Source organism: Haliotis cracherodii, unplaced genomic scaffold, assembly GCF_022045235.1.
Source record: "Haliotis cracherodii isolate W230 unplaced genomic scaffold, xgHalCrac1.p SCAF_4, whole genome shotgun sequence".
Classification (NCBI taxonomy): Eukaryota; Metazoa; Mollusca; class Gastropoda; order Lepetellida; family Haliotidae; genus Haliotis; species Haliotis cracherodii.
In genome coordinates this window covers 46,902,192-46,925,647 of record NW_027266297.1, presented here as the reverse complement: position 1 = coordinate 46,925,647, position 23,456 = coordinate 46,902,192, and the positions used below count along the sequence as shown (strand labels likewise).

The 23,456-nt window shown below is 42.3% G+C and overlaps 1 protein-coding gene across 1 annotated transcript in view; it reads left to right on the top strand.

Moving 5' to 3' along the window:
* Positions 1–23,456, top strand: part of LOC139478446 (succinyl-CoA:3-ketoacid coenzyme A transferase 1, mitochondrial-like) — a 61,807-nt gene that overhangs the window by 32,250 nt on the left and 6,101 nt on the right. The window contains exons 7-10 of the mRNA XM_071260908.1: positions 4,153–4,321; positions 12,858–12,969; positions 13,078–13,172; positions 21,500–21,621. Of these exons, the coding sequence (XP_071117009.1) occupies positions 4,153–4,321; positions 12,858–12,969; positions 13,078–13,172; positions 21,500–21,621 (498 nt within the window). The remainder of the gene's footprint in view (positions 1–4,152; positions 4,322–12,857; positions 12,970–13,077; positions 13,173–21,499; positions 21,622–23,456) is intronic.

The following is a 23,456-nucleotide window of genomic DNA, read 5'->3' as shown; positions in this document are numbered from 1 at the left end:
TAGACTCCATAAAAACACTTCGTACAATATTATTCGCAACAATGAGAATAAATGGACTATGGTCGAAGCAAACATCGAGTGGCTATTGAATATCGTCATTACCCCACCTTATGTTATGATGGGTAAGGGACATAATTTAACTAAGATAATAAATAGTGGTATCGTACTCGCGGCCTATATCCCGTCAAAACGAAAAAGTGTGTTAGTCTCTCCCCTGCCAGAAAACCCAGGTCATATGTTATATAGTTGTCCAGCAGTAAAAAATGTTAGTTTACATTTGGTTACAGAATTTGATGATATTAAAGATAACTTGAGTGCAATACCTAATATTTCTACTCTTATTATTGAAGTCTTGTTCGGAGATGCACCGGAAGATGCCTTCGAAATATTACCAGGTCTATCGATTAAATGGCTCAAGAAACACGAGCGTCAACTTTGCAGTATTATTCATATCGGAGCATCACCCGTTGCAACCCTCGAGGGGGTTCAAATTATTAAAAGTGACAGCATTTCTCTTACTAAGATATTCTTGCCGTAAAATATACATTTGATAAGGTTGATGTATAATCTCAAAACATTTAAGCAAGACCAATTAAAGACTATTATATATTCGTAATATACACTATGAGTTTATATCCGGCGCTCGATGAAGCAATTGAAAAGATGGAAACTGTTGATGGATTTCGATTACATCAAATAAGCGACATAAAACATCGAATAGAGAAGGATAGGGAGTTGAGACTTGGATTGTATAAAAAGTATCGCAGAGCCGTGAATGCTCTGGAAGGAGTTGACACCGCTCTTGTAGCACCTGGCATGGGACTCGGTGTAGCTGGTGTCGGTTTACTATCAACTATAATCGCCGCGCCTATCGTGCTCGGCATGGAAATAGGTGCCGGAGTCTCGGGACTGACAGGAATAGCGATAAAATTCATTTCTCGTAGGTTAGAAAAGAAAGCATTAAAACATGATAGTATTCGGATACTAGCCGAAGAAAAGTTGAACAGCATTGAGGATCATATTTCAACAGCAATGGCTGATTGTAAGATATCCGAGGATGAGTTTCGTTTAGTGCTGTCGGAACTCACCAAATACAACGAAATGAAGCAGGAGATTCGATCCAAATCTCGTAAGACCAGTGGTATTAGCGAAGATGAGAAAAAAAAGTTCATAGAACAGGGGAGGCAACAAGCGCGTCAAGTATTTCGTGCCAAAACCAAAGAACTGGTCGGAGATTAAAAATAGATTGCTTACTATCGTTTGATCACATTTAGACAAATGCTTACATAAATATATATAATAATGGAGATCGAAAAAACTATTAAATTGAGAGAATTACCACAAGGTTTTTATTATATCAGTGATGTCAAACCAACCAAATAGGGTTATCAATTGTTTCTTATCAATTTACAAGAAGAGTGTAGTTATATAGTCTGGTCTCCTAGTAAAATGAACGAAGAACTTAATAAAAATGTTGAATATCGCTTTATCGATAAAAATAATGAAGAATATTTTTATTACCATTTAGGCTCATCTAAAGCAATGATTGGCCCCAGGTATTGGTGAGCTAGAGCCAATTTAGCTTAATCTCATGACTATCGTTGAATCGCATAGTCATTTTGGCATAAAAAATGCCACCTGTAGTAGCAGTATAAGTATATAAATCCGGCTCCAGTGGAGTTGCGGCAGAACCCCCATTACCTATACTACTAGTGAACCTGAAACTTCCAATGATAACACTCTAGTTTCCTCAAAGAGGTTCCAATCCCATTTTTTTCAATATGGCTACTACAACAGCAATATCTAAAGGCTATTTATTGCTGTATCACACTCTTCACAGGACGCCTTGCTTTCAAACGGGCTGCATAGAGTCGGTTTTTAACAGTAGCAGATTTGAATCTATTGCGTAGTGCAATTAATGTTATGAGACGATCTTGTCCAGGTGTTGTTTTTCTTAGGCCTATCCCACAAGGGTCTCATCGCATTTGATGGTACTTGTCCTACAGTCTAGAAATGACACATTTTGATTTGCCAAACATTCGGGCAATGTGGGATATTGACGACCCCTCCATCGTACCCACAATTCGCCATTTTGTCTGTTCATGGAGATGCAGTCTCAGAGACATTTTTAAGCATTTTTTTAAGCAAAGTGCTCACCTCAATTGCATTAGTGATTGTGAGTTATCCTATGGGTGCTCACACTTTGGCTTCTGTGAGCATCACATGCTGTTCATGCATGATGTGAAATGTCATTGTGATTAGATGTTGTTTTTCAGATGAAACGGCATTGTAAATGTACATAGCGACATTCAAGTCATTAGTTCCCTTATTTTTTGTTGGCAGTATATTTTAGGCCAGCTTACTTGCCTATATTGAGAGGTGAAGCCGAGAATCACTAAGTCCCGTTGTCAAAGATATGGTATAATATGCCATAGAAAAATGTAGATTAGGTCTCATTTGACAACAATTCATATATTGCTTCAGGCTCTGCAATGTTCTTTAAACTATGCATGTTAGACATTGAGGGAAACATGTAAATGCAAATGTTTTATTCAAACAAATGTGCAAACCAACATTGCAGATTTTGGTATTTTCACATATATTTAAGTTTTGTCAAATATTTAAAAAGTTAGTACATGTACTTTTAATTATACTTCTATGCAAAGCCCCCAGCAATGTATGCAAGTTGTTAGAGGGTGGTCAGGCCCCCACTAATGTATTCATGTTGTAAGAGGGTAGTCAGGCCCCAACCAATGTATGCATGTTGTTAGAGGGTGGTCAGGCCCCCAGCAATGTATGGCATGTTGTTAGAGGGTAGTCTGGCCCCCAGCAATGTATGCATGTTGTTAGAGGGTGGTCAGGCCCCCAGCAATGTATGCATGTTGTAAGAGGGTAGTCGGGCCCCCAGCACTGTATGCATGTTGTTAGAGGGTGGTCAGGCCCCCACTAATGTATTCATGTTGTTAGAGGGTAGTCAGGCCCCCAGCAATGTATGCATGTTGTTAGAGGGTAGTCGGGCCCCCTGCGATGTATGCATGTTGTAAGAGGGTAGTCGGGCCCCCACAAATGTATGCATGTTGTTAGTGGGTGGTCGGGTCCCCACCAATGTATGCATGTTGTTAGAGGTAGGTCGGACCCCCACTAATGTATGCATGTTGTTAGAGGGTGGTCAGACCCCCACTAATGTATGCATGTTGTTAGAGGGTAGTCAGGCCCCCACTCATGTATGCATGTTGTTAGAGGGTAGTCGGGCCCCAACCGATGTATGCATGTTGTTAGAGGGTAGTCGGGCCCCAACTAATGTATGCATGTTGTTAGAGGGTAGTCGGGTCCCCAGCAATGTACGCATGTTGTAAGAGGGTAGTCGGGGCCCCCAGGAATGTATGCTGGTTGTTAGAGGGTAGTCAGGCCCCCACTCATGTATGCATGTTGTTAGAGGGTAGTCGGGCCCCAACCGATGTATGCATGTTGTTAGAGGGTAGTCGGGCCCCAACTAATGTATGCATGTTGTTAGAGGGTAGTCGGGCCCCAACTAATGTATGCATGTTGTTAGAGGGTAGTCGGGTCCCCAGCAATGTATGCATGTTGTTAGAGGGTAGTCGGGCCCCAACTAATGTATGCATGTTGTTAGAGGGTAGTCGGGCCCCAACTAATGTATGCATGTTGTTAGAGGGTAGTCGGGTCCCCAGCAATGTACGCATGTTGTAAGAGGGTAGTCGGGGCCCCCAGGAATGTATGCTGGTTGTTAGAGGCAACTGAATGGATCGCGTGGTCAGACTCGGTGCCTTGGTTGATTGTATGTCACTGTATCCCAATTGTGTGGATCGATGCTCATGATGTAAATTGCTGGATAGTATGGTCCAGAATTCATTATTTAGAGATCCCATGTTTTAGCTGAGTGTGGTGTTACACAACAAACAACAGTTTCTCAAGGGGAAAAAAAGACATATTTTCATGTTGTACCAGCACATTTTATTTTTTTGCCCTGTTGAAAACACAGGTCAATAGATTCTCTTTGCTTTCAATATTACAAATCATCCTATAATGGTTTGTATTCTGTTGTATGTTTAGTAGACATGGTTCATGTTTAGAATTTTGTAAAGTAGCGTAGCTGGGAGGTTTCACTGACTAAAACTGATGGCATTGCTGCAGGAAGACAGCACGTAACTTCAACCCACCAATGTGTAAAGCCGCGACCATTACTATAGCGGAGGTGGAGGAGATTGTGGATGTTGGAGAAATCCCTGCAGAAGATGTCCATGTGCCCCACATTTATGTGCAGCGTGTAATCCGTGGACCAAAGTATGAGAAGAGGATTGAGGTGGGTAGCTTGCAAGCCACTTTATACAAGGTAGAATTGTAAAAATCTCTCTAAAGGTGTAAGACCATTTTCTTGTGAGTGACAAGATGTTGCTGTACTTTATTATCACTGGCACTTGTCAACAAAGAAAGACAAAAAGAGTTTATAAAACGATAGAGCTAAACACATTTTTAGACTTGTTTATTATGGGTTGTAAAATATTATTATTTTATCCTTACTCATTGCTTATCTCTACTCATTTCCGAAAGGTATTGGAAACTTCCTGAACTGTGTTCCCGGAGAACAGAGAAAACATCTCACCTGAACGCACCCCCGTCACATGTAATCATATTCATTTTATCGCCGACTAGCAAGGACGTGTCTCACTATGACTCTCCAATCTTTTGCTTAATTTATTGGTTAGATTCTGCTACCACACTAAATTATGTCTGCAATGGTATGATGTATCCTTTTCATATTACTTTCACTTGATTTAGACCGGCAGCCCAGAGCACTTTGGTCAAACGAACAAGGTACCAATATCCGGACACAGGAACATTTACTGTGTAACCCAACATATTCATATATGGATGTCTGCCGGGAACCCTGGCCCCCCAAAAGAAGGGACCATTCAAGGGCTGGATCAAACATTGGAGGTACCACATGAAAGTAAGTGTAAATGAACTGGTTCATCTCACAGAGTACAGAATGGGCCACACCAGACAAATCTTCCTCTGCATAAGGCCTGCCAGACATCCCCAGAGAGGGTCCCAAAATTTGGGCTGGGTTAAACAATGGAGGTACCACATGAAATCAACATATAATGAACTATTACACTCTACTAAGTATAAAATACCCATTGCCAGACAAATCGTCTGCTGCATAAGGCCCGCCAGACACCCCCAAATGTTGACCCTTAATGCACTCAGTGGACACTCCGGTAAAATTTGACTAGAGTATACATTCAAAGTACCAGATGAAAGTAAGTTTAGATGAACAGGTACATGTTACTGAGTACAAAACGGCCCATACCTGACAAATTTTCCTCTGCATAAGGTCTGCCATACCCCCCAGAGAGCGTCCCAAAATTTGGGCTGGGTTACACATTGGAGGTACCACATAAAACCAACATAAAATGAACAATTGCACTCTACTTATTGCACAATACCCATTGCCAGACAAATCATCTTCTGCATAAGGCCTGCCAGACACCCACAAAAAGTTGACCCTTCAGGTATAAACGGGTAAAATTGGTCTGGAATATATATCGATTGTACCACATTAAGGTAAGTTTAAATGAACAGGTTCATATCACAGAGTACAGAATGGGCCACACCAGACAAATCTTCCTCTGCATAAGGCTTAAACATTGGAGGTATCACATGGAACCAACATAAAATGAACTATTACACTCTACTTATTACAAAATACCCATTGCCAGACAAATCATCTTCTGTTTAAGGCCCGCCAGACACACCCTCACCCCACCCTACACAGTTGACCCTCTGTAATCCCAGTGTGCATAATGAAACATAAGAGGCAGAAGAGCATTGGACATAAGCTCTGAGAGTCAACAGATGGTCAAATTTATGTTTTGTTCTTAAAGATGGAAGGATTTTATTGAGATTAAAATCACGTATTTATAAAATTATGGATTCCTACAAACCCAAACATGCTTAGGTAGTCCTCAAAGCCTGCTATAAGAATGGTTAATGATAGTCCCTAATACCATTTGGAAATCTCTTGGTGATAATCATGTTTAAAAACCTATGATCTCCGTTTATTTAGTAAGTTTAATCATCTAAAAAGCTGAATTCCGGCCAGATATGTCCATATTTATCAATTTTACATAGACGTCCTCTCTTCGTTGACGAGATACTATTGCGTCAGGAAAATCAAGCCTAACTAATGCAATGTAAATGATTGGTTGCATAGTTCTCGCTCGATCGTAGGCCTACCTTGTCGCACAAATTTAAAAATGGCTTGAAAGTTTACAAATACGTTCATACGAGTAAGCTCCAGAAGAGGAGCGCAAATTAATAAGGTAAGGGTTTTAGAAAACGCTCTTTCTTTTTATTGTGGCGAGAAGGTTTCTTTAAAAAAATTCAAGCCAGATCTCCTTTGTGTTGACATTCCTGCAGGTTATGTGTCATCAAGCATGGTTTTATCCATGCAGCATCCATTGATACAGTGAGCTAGTCTAATCTAGATATCTCAATAGGCCTAGCCTTTGATATAAGTCTAATGATACCATTCCATTGGGTTAGACTTGATTTTCCAGACGCAATAGTATCTCGTCAACGAAGAAAAGACATCTATGTAAAATTGATAAATATGGAGATATATTTGGCCTGAATTCAGCTTTTTAGATGATAAAACTTACTAAATAAATGAAGATCATAGGTTATTAAACACAATTACCACCCAGATTTTCCATATTAGCGTCCTAAAACATTTCCAAGAGGTATCAGGGGCTATCATTAACCATTCTGCAACACTCAACAACAAAAGTTCCTGTGACACCAATATTTTAGTGTATTTTTCAAACAAGTAAAGTTTGGTTTTCACTATCGTAGTACATGTATGGAATCAAGTCACAAAAACGCAACTGCTACAGAAAAGCATGCATTCCTTGCAAAAGTTGTCTTTTATGCAAGCCCCTTGCATTTCACGACCCAAGAATGGGTATAAAAACATGTGCGTTAACGGGATTCCATATGCATTGTTTAGCATCGTGCTGACAACAACCACTCTGAAAAACAATAAAATTACGAAATTATTCAACATTATTAAATTCCATGCTTGTCCGAAAATGAGCAACTGCGAGCCATTGGTATGCTTGAGCAGGATCGAGTCAACGTGACGTTGCAAGACAATTTAACGTCCACAGAAACAACATTTGGTGTTTATGGCAACGTTGGCAACAGACGAATGCAGTCAGAGAGTGGCAGGCCACGCGTAACCAATAATCGACAAGACAACTGGATACGAACAACAAACCTACGAAATCGATTCCAGCCAGCAACAGTGACTGCAAGAAGCATCCCTGGCCTTCAATGAATATCTTCACAAACCGTACGTCGCCGCCTCAGATGTGCAGGGATTGTCGCCAGAAGACCCACCAGACGTCCCATTTTGACAGGAAACCACCGTCAAGCATGTCTACAGTTTGCAGACAGCGTCTACACTGGACGGTCATACAGTAGGGACAAGTTCTATTCACTGACGAGTCTCGTTTCACCTCAGGACAGATTCGAGTGTACCGATGTCAAGGTGAACGTTACGTCAATCATTGTGTCATGGAAGAAGATCGGTTCTGGGGCGACAGCGTTATGGTATCGGGCGGGATTACAGCAAGACAGAGGACCTGTTTGATAGTGGTAGAGGTAAATTTCAATGGACAGCGACGAGATCATCGGCCCTGTTGTTCTACCGTTTTGCGTCGTCATGGCCCAGGCATTACCTTTCAACATGACAACGCCTGGCCTCATATTGCTCGACTTGTTCAGGATCTCTTCAACAAAACAACGTGAATGTCATCATCTGGCTGGCTGGCTCCCCTGATCTATCACCAATCAAGCACGTGTGGGATGAGATTGATCGGTGCCTTCGACGTCAACCATGTGTTCTACAGACACTCCAGGAACTTCGAAACATGCTCCAGCAGATATGGACAGATATCCCACAGGACTTTGTGCGACGCCTGGTCCATTCCATGAGACAAAGATGTGTTGCTTGCATCGCAACCAGAGTTGGACACACTCGCTATTGATTTGTAAATTGACATTTTGGCATGTTCATGTTGTTTTTTATGAAATCACGCATTTTTTAAAGTCAGTATGACAAATTAAACCATTTGAACACTTACAGGAGTCTTTTATCTTTTGCAAACCGAAATTGTTTCAGATTTGGTAAAAAACATAATTTTGCATCAAATCTTATTCAATGTCACGGGAACTTTTGTTGTTCAGTATATAAAAATCAAGGCACATAGCATCATATGCCTATCTGGCTTGTAGGAATCCATAGCCAAGTTATCAGGCTATAGGAGGCTTTGAGGACTTCATAGCTGATCAGATATATATTCACAAGAACCAGATTCATGCCATTTTCATTACATTTCAACGATAGGCCTAATCTATGATATCAACACTAGTATTCAGAGACCTAATTTTATAAATACGTGATTTTAATCTCAATAAAATCCTTCCATTTTTAAGAACAAAACATAAATTTGACCATCTGTTGACTCAGAGCTTATGTCCAATGCTCTTCTGCCTCCTATGTTTCATTATGCACACTGGGATTACAGAGGGTCAACTGTGTGGGGTGGGGTGAGGGTGTGTCTGGCGGGCCTTAAACAGAAGATGATTTGTCTGGCAATGGGTATTTTGTAATAAGTAGAGTGTAATAGTTCATTTTATGTTGGTTCCATGTGATACCTCCAATGTTTAAGCCTTATGCAGAGGAAGATTTGTCTGGTGTGGCCCATTCTGTACTCTGTGATATGAACCTGTTCATTTAAACTTACCTTAATGTGGTACAATCGATATATATTCCAGACCAATTTTACCCGTGTATACCTGAAGGGTCAACTTTTTGTGGGTGTCTGGCAGGCCTTATGCAGAAGATGATTTGTCTGGCAATGGGTATTGTGCAATAAGTAGAGTGCAATTGTTCATTTTATGTTGGTTTTATGTGGTACCTCCAATGTGTAACCCAGCCCAAATTTTGGGACCCTCTCTGGGGGGTATGGCAGACCTTATGCAGAGGAAAATTTGTCAGGTATGGGCCGTTTTGTACTCAGTAACATGTACCTGTTCATCTTAACTTACTTTCATCTGGTACTTTGAATGTATACTCTAGTCAAATTTTACCGGAGTGTCCACTGAGTGCATTAAGGGTCAACATTTGGGGGTGTCTGGCGGGCCTTATGCAGCAGACGATTTGTCTGGCAATGGGTATTTTATACTTAGTAGAGTGTAATAGTTCATTATATGTTGATTTCATGTGGTACCTCCATTGTTTAACCCAGCCCAAATTTTGGGACCCTCTCTGGGGATGTCTGGCAGGCCTTATGCAGAGGAAGATTTGTCTGGTGTGGCCCATTCTGTACTCTGTGAGATGAACCAGTTCATTTACACTTACTTTCATGTGGTACCTCCAATGTTTGATCCAGCCCTTGAATGGTCCCTTCTTTTTGGGGGGCCAGGGGCCACATGCAGCAGGGGGTCCCCGGCAGACATCCATATATATCAATGTGTTGGGTTACACAGTAAATGTTCCTGTGTTCGGATATTGGTACCTTGTTCGTTTGACCAAAGTGCTCTGGGCTGCTGCTCTAATTGGGTATAATATGTGTGTGTTTTCCATGTAAAAAGATATGTGGCTGCCATTTTGAATTTGCGTTACCTTTGTTTACCTCTTACCAAGGTAGTCAAATTTGTTTGCAATTCTAATCTAGCTATTAACATGCTTATATATATTTAAATACCTCTAGCTCTTGGTGTTACATATAGTTTTCGTGTATTTAAAAATTATACACTTTTAAAACTCGTAACTTTTTGCCGATTGTACCATCTCTGTTTTTCATCGGCATGCTCAAGTCCATCTCAACTACAACTTCTAATTTTGGGGTGTACAAATTGTCGTGTTTCAAATCTTCTAAAGATCCTCATCCACGTTCCTTGGATTGCAATCGGGGTTGCACTCCAATTTAAAATGTTATTTTTGTTCACTGCTTTGTCCTTCGAGACCATACTTACCACCTCAGATGTCTGGTTTGTCTTCATTGAGGCCGCACCGCCTCCGTTGTCTAGTGGTAGAGCGTCCACCCAGAGAGCGAAAGATCCAGGGTTCAATCCCCGGCCGTGTCATACCAAAAGACGTTAAAAGATGGTACATGTTGTTACCCTGTCTGTTGCACAGCATTAAGGGGCTAAAACAAGGACTGGTCGGCTCGGAGTCAGTATACTGTCTGAGTGGGGTATTTATGTTAAACTGCGGCATGGTATCTCAGTGAGTTAGCACTATAAATCAGCATCAGTTCGGACTAGTACAAGCAGCCACACACACATACATGCACGTTGCTATATAAGTGCAATAATCTTGAATGCGACGTTAAACCCCATTTCACCAGCCAGACAGGGTGGTTCCCACGGAGTTGGAACTTCACTCACGGTTCCAGATGGTGCTTCAGCCTTCGGGCAACCAAACATCGGCCTGTTTGTGACTTACCAGAACCCACAACTTATGACGTATGTCTCCCCGTACGCTTTTTCCGCCTCTTTTAATTCTGCCCATGGTGATACTAAGGATCAAAGATACAAGAACCTTGCTCTGACTTTGGATGTGCCTTTGTGGCCAGCAAGGAGGTGGTTCGTCGACCTTTAAAAGACTTTGCAGATGAAGATCCACTACCCCTCCCACAGTGGTCCAACCTACTCATCCACCCTCATAGCAAACTACCTCACCCAAAGTTAGGCAGATTTCATCTGCACACATTGTCTTTAAAAGAAGTGAAGTGCCAATGGCTATTCAGAGTGTGCAGCTAAGGACATTATTTTGGCACATCGTCTCTCAACATACGATGTCAAGTGGCGATCAATTCCTAGCTGAATACCTCCTACACTTGTGTACCAAAAGATACTTGAATTGTAGCATCATTAAAAGGTAATTGGTAGCGCCAAATTCAGTGTTGGCCGTTCAGGGAAATAGCAAAACGACAAAATACTGGCTCTACTACACTCCTCCAGGCTCCAGGATCAGAAGGCCAATTTCGGCCACCTGCGTGGGATTTTAATGTGCTACTTGGAGGTATGCACGGGCCCCCCTTGAAGCTCCATAACCCATCCTCCTTTATGACCTTACCAAGAAAACAATGTTTCTCTTGGCTTTGGCCACTGCAGCAGGGGTGAGCGATTTACATGTGCTTAACATTACCCGTGTGCGTTTTTTTAGCATGTTACGCAGGAAGCAGTATACCTCGGGTTGTGCTGGGTATTTTTCCATAGCAATAAAAACTCAACTTCTAGGCCAACCTAATCGTTCCTTCACCATCCCAACAATCTTGATGATTGTAGGGTCGAAAATGAGGATAGACTCCTTTTTTGCCCGGTGCTCGCACTACAAGCTTTCATCCGCCGTTCCAAACTCGGCCGTGGCTTGCGCAATCAGTTACCAGGTATTCAAAAAGAAAAATTTCAATATCCCCTCAACCACGACCAAAGTTGGTCGCAACACCATATCTCTATGGTTATGCGCAGTCATACCTTGATCCGCCGAGAGCAAACAATCTTCACAAGATCAGAGCAGTAGCCTCTACCATGGCTCTACACTACAATTAGAGCTGCTTTTTATGCCATATGGTTATTTAACAAGTTTTTGTCTTGTCAAGGGTTTTGTTTATTGAGGTTTTTCTGACATGTGAAGGTATACCTCCTCCATACTGTCTGAATACAGATGCATTGAGGAGTTATGCAGGGTAAGTATACAAATGCAAAAAATATGCAGATTTTACTCATCAACTTAGACTACTGGTATGTTGGTGGTCATCTTCCCGAGGCAAGAGAGTTAACTGACTTTAAAAGTCCAGTTTCCACCCTTGCCGAAATAGGCTGGAATTCCTGGGCTTGATCGTAGCGCCACCAGTGGCCATAACGAGTTATGTCCCTTCTGTGCCTTTCCTATGGATAGATTTTCGAAGATGTTAGACCGCCTCCGTGGTCAAATGGTAGAGCGTCCGCCCGGAGAGCGGAAGGTCCGGGGTTCGATCCCCAGCCGCGTCATACCGAAAGACGTTAAAAGATGGTACTTGTTGTTACCCTGTCTGGTGCTCGGCATTAAGGGGTTAAAGCAAGGACTGGTCGGCTCGGAGTCAGTATACCGTGTCTGAGTGGGGTATTCATGTTAAATTGCGGCATGGTATCTCAGTGGGCTAGCACTATTAATCGGCATCAATCTGGTCTAGTACAAGCAGCCATGCACGTCGCTATATAAATGCAATAATCTTGGACGCGACGTTAAAACCAATTTCACCTCACCTCACCAATCAGATTCCACTTCTCATAATACTTGCATTTGCTTCAAACGAAATGGCGGCGCCCAGTCAAGATGATCTGATCGATAATCAAGATCTATATTGTGATAAAAACGGGTCTTACATCACCAACTACATCAAATCATGTGAGCACCTTGATTAAAAACTTAAAAAGATTTGGAAAATAGCTGTTGACGAGTTGGCGGTGCACAGGCTTTGCAAATACTGCTATCGACCGAAATCTGCTTGATAGTTTACGAACTGGATTTCAATTTCGTTGCGCGGTTGTGATTGGACTATGCATAGACTTGTTAGTCCAGCCATAATAGCAGCCTAGTTCAGCAAGGGTGGAAACTGGACTTTTATTGTCAGTTAACTCACTTGTCTCGGGAAGATGGTTGGTGGTTGAGAAAACAGGTTGGTTTTATCAGGATATCAGGATTATCTGCTTGGCCAGAGGATACTTTTAACATAGTTTGAGGCAGCACCTAATACTTTCCATGTATTACTGTATTGCAGAGGTTGCGGTTGACAAAAGAAAAAACAAAGGATGAATCTCATGATGCTAGCGCTCTGATGAGGGAGAGGATAATCAAGCGAGCTGCTGTGGAATTCCTTGACGGCATGTATGGTATCCTTCCTACTGGTTTAAAGAAGGCTTCAAGTACACATGTACTGTACATATTGTCAAATTACATTGTACATAGAAATGTGGAAAATGTTACTTAACCCTTGTCAGTAAACCTTGGTATTGGAATGCCCATGTTGGCCAGCAACTTTATCCGCCCGGGTATCAACGTCAACCTGCAGAGTGAGAATGGCATCCTTGGACTGGTATGTAACATTAGGAATTCCTATAGAAGGGGAATCCTTTATTAAATTACCCTGAAATTTTACAGGTTACCTTTGTGGAAAGAAACATTGTAAATTATTGGTTGTAAATTATATTTCTTGGATAACAGTTGAAAATACACAAAACATGATGGGTATCTCTATTCACCACAAGTGTTTTTAATATGGGAAGGATTAACTGAGTGACTTGGACATTAGAACGGCTTGTGTACATGATAACTTGAGTCCCGGTATGTATTAATGGAATTTGCTGAAACTTGGTATACATGGTGGGATTCATGGTCTAAGTGGCATTTCACTCATGAGATGATCTGTTACGGTAATTGTTTCTTTCAGAAAGTATTGTTAGCATGGCATAGATTTCATATTTGTAAGACCACCTGAGTTCGCAACCATTCATGTTCTTGCATGTGTTTAGCTGACATGGAAGGTCAGGGCTACTCTGTTTGAAGTCCCAGTAAAGCTTGTGTACACACTTTCTGGATCATGTCTAACTGGAACATGATCTCCAGGGAGTTCATTGCAGAGATTGAAAGTCTCTAATAGAACTAAAGTGCTGATAACTTTGTAATTATGACAGCAAGAGTCCTAGGACTTTCTGCATTGGGCATGTGTCTTTCAAACCAGATGTTATGTTGTTAAACTGTAAGTGGTTATGACAAGGCATCCTGTGAAGGGTGTGACCCTGACAGCTTACCACAGGCAGCAAAGGGAGGGGCTGTGTGCCAATGGCATCATACCATGTTTACAGCAAATCAAAGGTTTGCACCTGTTTCACAGGTGGCAGAAAATGTTGTTGGCCACATAGCAGCGAGCAGTATGCCAGGGCAACAATTGTTGACCATTTGACTGGCCAGTGATATGTTGACAAAAATTTTACGTCCTGTTGTTCTGTTTGCTAAATTTATCAGCAGACATTTTGAACTGCAAGATGACAATGCCAGACCACATCACGTCCAGATTGTCACCTATTATCTCAGACGAGAAGGCACATGGACATTGGACTGGCCCGCCAAGTACCCTGACATGTCCGCAATAGAGCATCTGTGGGATGTTCTCGGGCGGAGAGTATACGCCAGACACCCAGCACTCGCCATCATTGCCCAGCTTGGGGTAGCTCTTACACAACAAGTAAATCAACAGTATACCATCCAGGTGTTGACCAACACCTGATATAGATATAGATAGGCACACCCAAAATTATTTTACTGACATTATCGTCATTACACCTTCACTATCATTTCATCAGTTCCCTTACTTTTTGTTGGTAATGTATCTTTCTGATATTTAGCACAAACCCTGCATGTTATATACCTGTCTTTAACTGGTACGTTTGCATTAACCGCTCTCAACAGAAAAAAAACCCTTCAGACTTATATTTTGGAGTTAAATCATGAGCTTTTAGAAGGTTCAAACTGCAGTTATTCAAAAACAGTCCAAAATGGTAGATGCATCATGCTCAGAAATTATGTAATGTGATATTAATACAATGAACATGTCAATATGTCATTCCGACGATGGTAAGGATAACACATATACTTAAATAAAGGAATCGTAAATGATCATCATCGACGATGTTTTGTGCAGGACATAAGTACTTCGCTCAAAAAACATATCACAGGATTCAAACCCTGATTCTTTCCGCAAATATTATCTTTGGTTGGTAAACACTGTTCCCTTTAACACGGGTTTAACCCACATTAAACACGGGTTTAACACACATTAATGTAACCAGGTTTTCTTGGCTTTATCGATATATACAAACAGATGACACCAAGACGGGGTGTGAGGCTTTTGTTTATTTGTAAATAATCACGATAGACACCCTGTAATAAGAAACAACAGATAATATAGTTTTGTGCAGCAAATAACAACAAACAATGGAATATAAATATCATAATTTATTTACATTGGCGACAAAGGGGGGCTACCTTGGTTGCTGGTGCTAGTGGGTCGTAAACCCGAGTGATAGGAATAGAGAAAGAGTACCCCGAGGATCGTGGATCCTGGGTTGATAGCTTGTTAGTGGGTTGTCAACCCGAGTATTGTTGTGGATTAATCTGGGATCATGGATCCCAGTATTAGTAGAGATGTACCCTTGGAGGTCGTGAAGCCCAGAGTGTTAGATTAGGGAGAGGTATGTGGTATGAGTTGGGGGCTACAGACGCCCAAAGAGAGTATGTGTAGCAACCGAGTGCCCCCAAGGAATAATATGTAATGACTTATAACAAAGTTTAATAGCATCAGTCCTTGGACACATGCCGTATTGTCTGTATCACAGCGAGCACTGGGAGGAAGTAGCAGGGGTATGGAATTTATGGCACAATGTCTGTATATCCTCACTTAGCACATAGTGGAGTCCAAATGCTGTGCTCTACACAGTTGGGTACAACAGACACTACAGAAGAGTCCTGAGATGATTTGGCACAAAGAACGATGGCACACGCAACTAACGGTCATGATTAAACATGGGATGGGAACGATGCTTCACAACCATCTAAATATATACACAAACTGACGTGGTAGGCTATGGCGCCTCGTCAGGTCGAAGTCAAGTCTATGCATGTCGCACGGTACATAGGGAGATCTGGGCTTGGCGCAAGGTAGCTTCGGGGGTTGGGATGTACCAAGTAAAACAGTCAGAGCTCCATCGTCCTAGAGTCTTGATAAGGTGGTCGTCTAGGCGAGCTTGAGCTGCCGTTGTGGACACGCCGATCCTGAAAGAGTGTCCTGAATACCCACTGGAACTAAAACCGGCGCGACACAATATAATGCTGAGCCATCTCAGAAAGGTATTCCTGGTAATGGCTGTAAAGGAGCTGTCCACAAAGAGGGGGTCGGTGTTACGTGCCCCACTCTGTCGTCTGATCCATACGAGTTGTGTCAGGCTGCGAAAGGGGCACACCAGGTTCTTTGTAGCGAACAATGAGATATGTGCGCCTTGACGAAAAGGGTCAGTCTTAGACACTTTGAGTCGTAAAATGCACCTGGCACGATTTGGATCGAATGTGATGTCTTCTACGCAGATGTTGGCATCGATGTCGAAACTAGATGAGCAGGTAAACTCGCCACAACGTAAAAATCCAAAGAAGGCAATGGTGCACATAGTCTCCATATTCAAGTCATTGTAAGGTCCTAGCACACCCTGTCTTAGGAGAATGACGATCCGACAGAGAATGTCATACGTAATGGGAAGCCTCTTACTCTTGACGGGAGATTGTAACTTCTTGTATCCTCTCATCAAAGTCTGGATACGGGCGAAGCATCAGAGGCTGGGGAATCAAACACAATATGTAATCCGGCTTGCAAGTAAGTATACCTAATACCCGCCAGGTATATTTTCACTGTTGTATAGGCGAGCTTAAGGACCCCGAAACAGTGGGCCAGAAAGTACTGGAGATACGTCTCTTGCACTGGAGGCAGAGTGTCAGCTTCCATGGAAAACAGGTACACACGGATCATGAACTTGATGTAGCACTGCATCCCTGTGGCATAAGTGTGTCTGGTGCAAGGGGTAATGGCGGTGGACCACAGGGTATTCAGATGGGTGTTCAAATCCAGATGACTTGTGAACTGGGAGGGCATGGTGTGGCATTCTTCTCTGCTGATGGCGCTAGACTTCGGAATTTCTTGAGCTGCAAACGAGAGAGCGCATCAGCAATGTTGTTATGAACGCCAGGGATATGTTGTGCGATGACGACAAAGTTACCTTTAGCAGCAGTCCAGGTTAGTGTTCTCATTAAAGACATAATCTTAATACATTTGGATCTGCCTTTCTTAATGATATGAACTGTTGATATATTGTCACAGCGAAAGAGCACACGCTTTTGTGACCATCTATGTTCCCACAAGATGGCTTCCACAACAATCGGTATAATTCCAGGAAGGCAAGGCTGTGTTCTACGCTCAATCCGCTTAACAGTTTTGGAGGCCATTTGTCGGCAAACCAGGATCCTTGGAAATAACCACCAAAGCCTACAGTAGCGGCAGCATCCATGTATAGTTCCATGTCACAGTTAGAGGTGGCAGTACAGTCATGGAAGAATGACTCTCCATTCCAATCTTTCAGGAAGGTGGCCCACATGTGTAGGTCATGGCGGCAGGCATGGGATAGGTACACATGATGGTGGAGTTTTTTCACTGTCTTAGAAAGGTCGATCAGGTAGGATAAGAAGGAACGGCCAGGGATAATGATTCTGCATGCATAATTTAGATGCCCCACTAGTGACAGCAGTTCCCGTTTTGTACACTTTTTCTGTCGAGAAAACTCGTCGACCATTGCTGAAATTCTGGACAACTTGTCTCGTGGTAGCTTAGCAGTCATTGAAAGAGAGTCGAGGACAATTCCCAGGTATTTGATGACTGGAACGGGACCTGCTGACTTATGTTCAGCTAATGGTATTTGGAGTAGCCTAAAGAGTTCGCATAAAGTGATTTTCTGGGCATCAGCAGTTGGCGCATCGATGGTGAGGAAGTTGTCGAGGAGGTGGAGAATATGTTTGACATTATAATTGTTATGCAGAATCCAGCATACTGCTTCTGAGAGGGAGTCGTAAAGTTTTGGGCTTGATCTGCATCCGAATGCCAAACGTGTATAGAAATAGAACTCTTCTTCCCACTTGAATCCAAAGAACTTGGGTGCAATGGGTACCTGTTTAAAGGCGTCGGAAATGTCAACCTTGCACATCAAGGCCCCCGGTCCTTCTTCCAGAATAAGAGATATAGCGTTGTCAATGGTCACATAGGACAGGGAGCACAAGTCTTTGTCAATTAGTTCATTTACACTTGGGATGTCTGGCTTGTCGTATGGGGCTGATAGGTCCAAAATTAGTCTTTTCTTGCGGCTGTACTTGCCTTCAGCTAAACCTAGGGGACTGACTCGACAGATGGGGTAAGGCGACTTGGTGAAAGGTCCGATCACGTATCCCCTTGCCACTTCCGACTGGACCAGTTTTGTGATGGTAGAAGGCTCTCGTCGGGCACTCAGGTTGTTGGGACACTCGACAGTTGTAGGCAGAGGAGCGATTAGAGGGTCAAAGCCCAGTGTAAGTCCATTGATTAGGTAGTTGGAGGAAATTTGGTCTGGATGAGATGAAAGTTCATATTTTAGATGAGTCACATTGATTGGTGTTAGGTAAACGGGTCTACATGATAGAAGGGGAGCCAGCCCGTCTGGAGTCGGTCATGTCTTATGCTTCCTCTCCCTGCAGTTCTGTTTCCCGTGGCTTGTGTCTTTACAGAGAACACACACGTGTTCGAAGTAGCAGGTTTGTCGCTGGCAGCCCTGGTCATTAAAATTGTTGCACACTTCTGCCGTTGATGCGCACTTTGGGTCGACCTCTGGCGTCGACTTTGCCTTGACGGTAGCTTGTTGAGGTCCTGTCGAACTGCCCGCTTGGACATCTGATCCTTGGGTCCATGAGATTGGGGCATCCCTCGGAAGTGTGGGTTATGCTCTGGCATGATTGACAGGACCTGGCCCTCTGTCCTGTGGAACACATTGTATATATCCGTTTGTCCACCATGTCCCACCTAATAGGCGTTCCTTTTTCTGCATATACTGCTACACATGCGGCAAACAGTTTATGGTAATCATAATGATTAGTCTTGCCGGGAAAGAGTTTCGCCAGTCCTACTACGGTCTGTTCGTGGTCGTCCAACTGTGCACGTAGTTTGTGGTTTTTTTTGCAGTACACGTTCTTGTAAGCAGTGAATGCGATGATGAAGTCGGGTAGTGACAAAGACCTTCCTGGCTTGGTATCTTCATGTCCCTCTGCTTCACGTTCGCTGATGTCGAGATCTTGCTGTAGTAATAATACCAAGTTGACGTATTTACCTTGTTTGATTTTTGTCTTGAGGTGGGCTGGAATGGTGTTGATCGGGGGCAGGGAGTCAGAAGGGACGGCCTGTGGCATCTGGAGGGTTGTTGGCTGATGTGTTGTTGTAGAATCCCCTTTCAACGAGTAGATAAGTGCTTTCAGTTCAGGCACTTCATCGCGGAGAGACTTGTCATTCGCCATGTTGTTTACGTTCGGGCATCTGGCAGGCATGTCGGAAAGCACAGGGGAGATGTTGTTACTGCCGTAAATTGAATCCGTGTCGACCGGAATGTGTGTTCTAGCTGCTTGGGCTAATTCGTTGACAGAAGGTTGTAAACTGCTAGTTGCACTTGTTGATGGCTGGTGATGAAGGTTATCGTGTTGAGCCTATAGGAATGGGTTCCGTCCGTCCGTCCGTCCGTCCGTCCGTCCGTCTGTTCGTCACACTTCGTTTCCGGAGCAGATCTTGAAAACCGTATCATATTTCTTCACCAAACTTGGCACATAGATAGATCCAGTGGTGAACTGGTGCCTTTTGATAGTTTGGGATTTAAAAAAAATAATTTTTTCGACTTCCATGGCAACGACTTTGATTTAGACTGAAAATGGCAGTAGTCCTCGTTTCTGGAGCAAATCTTGAAAACCGTACCATATTTCTTCACCAAACTTGGCACATAGATAGATCTAGTGGTGGACTGGTGCCTTTTGATAGTTTGGGATTTTTAAAAAAGTTATTTTTCGAGTTTCCATGGCAACGACTTTGATTTAAGCTGAAAATGGCGGTAGTCCTCGTTTCCGGAGAAGATCTTGAAAACCGTACCATATTTCTTCACCAAACTTGGCACATAGATAGATCTAGTGGTGGACTGGTGCCTTTTGATAGTTTGGGATTTTAATTTTTTTTATTTTTTGAGTATCCATGGCAACGACTTTGATTTAGACTGAAAATGGCAGTTGTCCTCATTTCCGGAGCAGATCTTGAAAACTGACCATTTTTCTTCACCATATTTTGCACATTGATTGGTCTAGTGGTGAACTGGTGCCTTTGGATAGTTTTTTTTTTTTTTAAGTATTATTTTTCGAGTTTCCATGGCAACGACTTTGATCAGTAGAGGGCTGGTTTAACACACATTAACACAGGTTTAACCCACATAAACTCAAGTTTAACACACATTAACACATGTTTAACCCACATTAACTCAAGTTTAACACACATTAACACAGGTTTAACCCACATTAACTCAAGTTTAACACACATTAACACAGGTTTAACACACATTAACTCAAGTTTAACACATTAACACAGGTTTAACTCACATAAACTCAAGTTTAACACACATTAACACAGGTTTAACACACATTAACTCAAGTTTAACACACATTAACGCAGGTTTAACCCACATTAATCTCAAGTTTAACACAGGTTTAACTCACATAAACTCAAGTTTAACACACATTAACACAGGTTTAACCCACATTAACTCAAGTTTAACACACATCAACACAGGTTTAACCCACATTAACTCAAGTTTAACACTCATTAACACAGGTTTAACCCACATTAACTCAAGTTTAACACACATTAACACAGGTTTAACCCACATTAACTCAAGTTTAACACACATTAACACAGGTTTAACCCACATTAACTCAAGTTTAACACATTAACACAGGTTTAACCCACATTAACTCAAGTTTAACACACATTAACACAGGTTTAACCCACATTAACTCAAGTTTAACACATTAACACAGGTTTAACACACATTAACTCAAGTTTAACACACATTAACACAGGTTTAACCCACATTAACTCAAGTTTAACACACATTAACACAGGTTTAACCCACATTAACTCAAGTTTAACACACATTAACACAGGTTTAACCCACATTAACTCAAGTTTAACACACATTAACACAGGTTTAACCCACATTAACTCAAGTTTAACACACATTAACACAGGTTTAACCCACATAAACTCAAGTTTAACACATTAACACAGGTTTAACCCACATTAACTCAAGTTTAACACACATTAACACAGGTTTAACCTGCATTAACACAGTTTTGTTGTTGTTTTTTCTACAATTTTGATTCTGATAAATAGAGAATCTCACCGGAGTGTTCATATATATCAAGACGAGTTGATCAAAGTTACAAATATGTGAGGCTTGCTGAGTATATTGTTACTTTTATCAAGGAGAGACAAGGGTGAGATTCTAATTCTTCCAACTCTTTGTGTTTGTAAACAGTAATAACCAGTGTCTTGAGCGTAAACTGTATAGCTAACCAGTTTCAGTGGCAGAGGGAATAGGGATGTCATTTTATTGTGATGTCATGGTCACCAGTAACAATGCAATGGTTTGCAAAGCATTGTGTGCTGTTTCATTGTACATCACCCAAGCAATATCTCCTGTTATTATGTATGTTTGATGAATGATTATGAAATGAAGTATGATGTGTCTGTGAACCCCCATACTTGCACAGGGTCCGTTCCCCCGTCCCGGTGAGGAGGATGCAGACCTCATCAATGCAGGCAAGGAAACTGTGACTAGCATAGAGGGTAGCTCATACTTCTCCAGTGATGAGTCTTTCGCCATGATTAGAGGGTAGGTGCAATCTCAATCTCTCTCTTTCCACATGCTGTTCCATTACAGTGACCTCCAGTTTGACATCTGTTTCTGAAGACTGAAAGTCTGTTTCTGATCACAATTGTTGAAACTTGGTCTTAGTTCAAGTTTGGAAATGTTAGTATAAATTATATATTTATATACTTGTCCTATCTGACACTTTGCATATCTTCTTCTTCGATCCTATGTGGAAACGTGCTTGAACCATGTTTCCAGCTTCTCAAACAAAAACATTCATTTGAACAAACCCAAGCATCTCCATGGTTACATCCAGCAGCTGGGTCATTTACATGCTCCCGTGCACAGCAAGCTTACTTTGAGCTGACCATGTATTTGCCTCTGCCAACTCATTCTCTTTCGCAGAGCTAGCAGGCTAGAAGAATTGAGATGCGGAGATGGTCGGTTGGGCATATTGTGTGTGAGATAGGATAAGTATATAGATACACAATTTATGCTAAAATTTCATAATTTTTAAACATATCCTATCTCACACTTTGCATTTTATCCCACGGTTGGATGGGGGGCCGCAGCTACTCTAGCATGTATAGACTACAACCGTGAGAATACACACACTGAATCTGGATCTAGACAGTGTCATTTTGATTTTGTTTATAAATTTTAAATACTGTCTAGTGTCTAAAAGACAGGAACTTGTGAGCAGGAAAAGGTTTATAACACAGTAGAGTGCATGAAGTAAAGGAGTCAGTTTCCTGCCGAACCTCCCTTTCAGGAAGGTTCACCAGATCCCTTGGGTCTGGTAGAAGAGATGGATCGTCCTGCGGAGGGTCTCTAACACCTCCTTCGTCCTCTTCCGCATCCTCTAAAGGGTTAGGATAGGAAGATAGAAATTCTTGAAGATCATGTTATCTTATTGCAATCGATATGGGATGTGGGAAGACCATGATTGTCAAGTTTAGCCTTGAACTGATCGTCCCACGTACAATGTTGTAGAACACAAAAGCAATGAAGAGCTATCATGGAACCAGAATGGTGAGAGAGAAGGTGCAGGATCTGTGTGAGTTTGTTACCACTCCTTGAATGAAGGCGTCCTTGTGTGTGAGTGGAGAGAGAAGCAGAGAGCAAATTTGTTGCTGACAGATTGGTAAACACGAGGTCTATTGTAAGGAGTACCATGGCATCCATGTGTGCGAGGTCCTGATCTTCAACCAGGAAGGATGAAACCGAGCACTTCTGTGACAGTGCTGTCAAACTGTGGAGGAAGTAACTGCAGCTGACATTCCATGAGTGCCACTATCCTCAAGGATGAAGAATCACTTAGAGTCGTAGACACAGAACGATGCAATGGCCGTATCCAGGTTTGAGTTAATGTCTTATAATACTGGGCTTAGAGGGAGCGTAATATTGAATGAGCTGGCCGATGGTACCGCGAACACTGTGAGTCGATCCACTGCTGAAGTTGTACGATGTATCTATTACTTGTAAGCAGAAGGACTGATTCAGGGTCTTCTGGGTTCAAAACTGTGGACCATGGTGGATGGTAACGAGTGATGTTGGGTGGGTAACAGGCAGGTGTGAACTGTCAGCTGGTGGATCCGGTAGGGTAGGGTCACCTCACGCAGAGGCCGAACCACCTGACCCAGGAGGGGCCTAGCGGGAGGTATTTGGAAGTGGAGCTGAATCTGTAGGCTGGGAGGTTGACAAGATACCCGAACGTAGGAGTAGAAATCACAGGAGTTGAACCAGGGTTCCATAATCTGCTGTTGATCGTGGTGATCCTAACTATTGCTCAAGATAGGTCAACAAGGTTCCGGAGGAGCCAAACTGGTGGGAATGCAATCCGGGGATCTCTGACC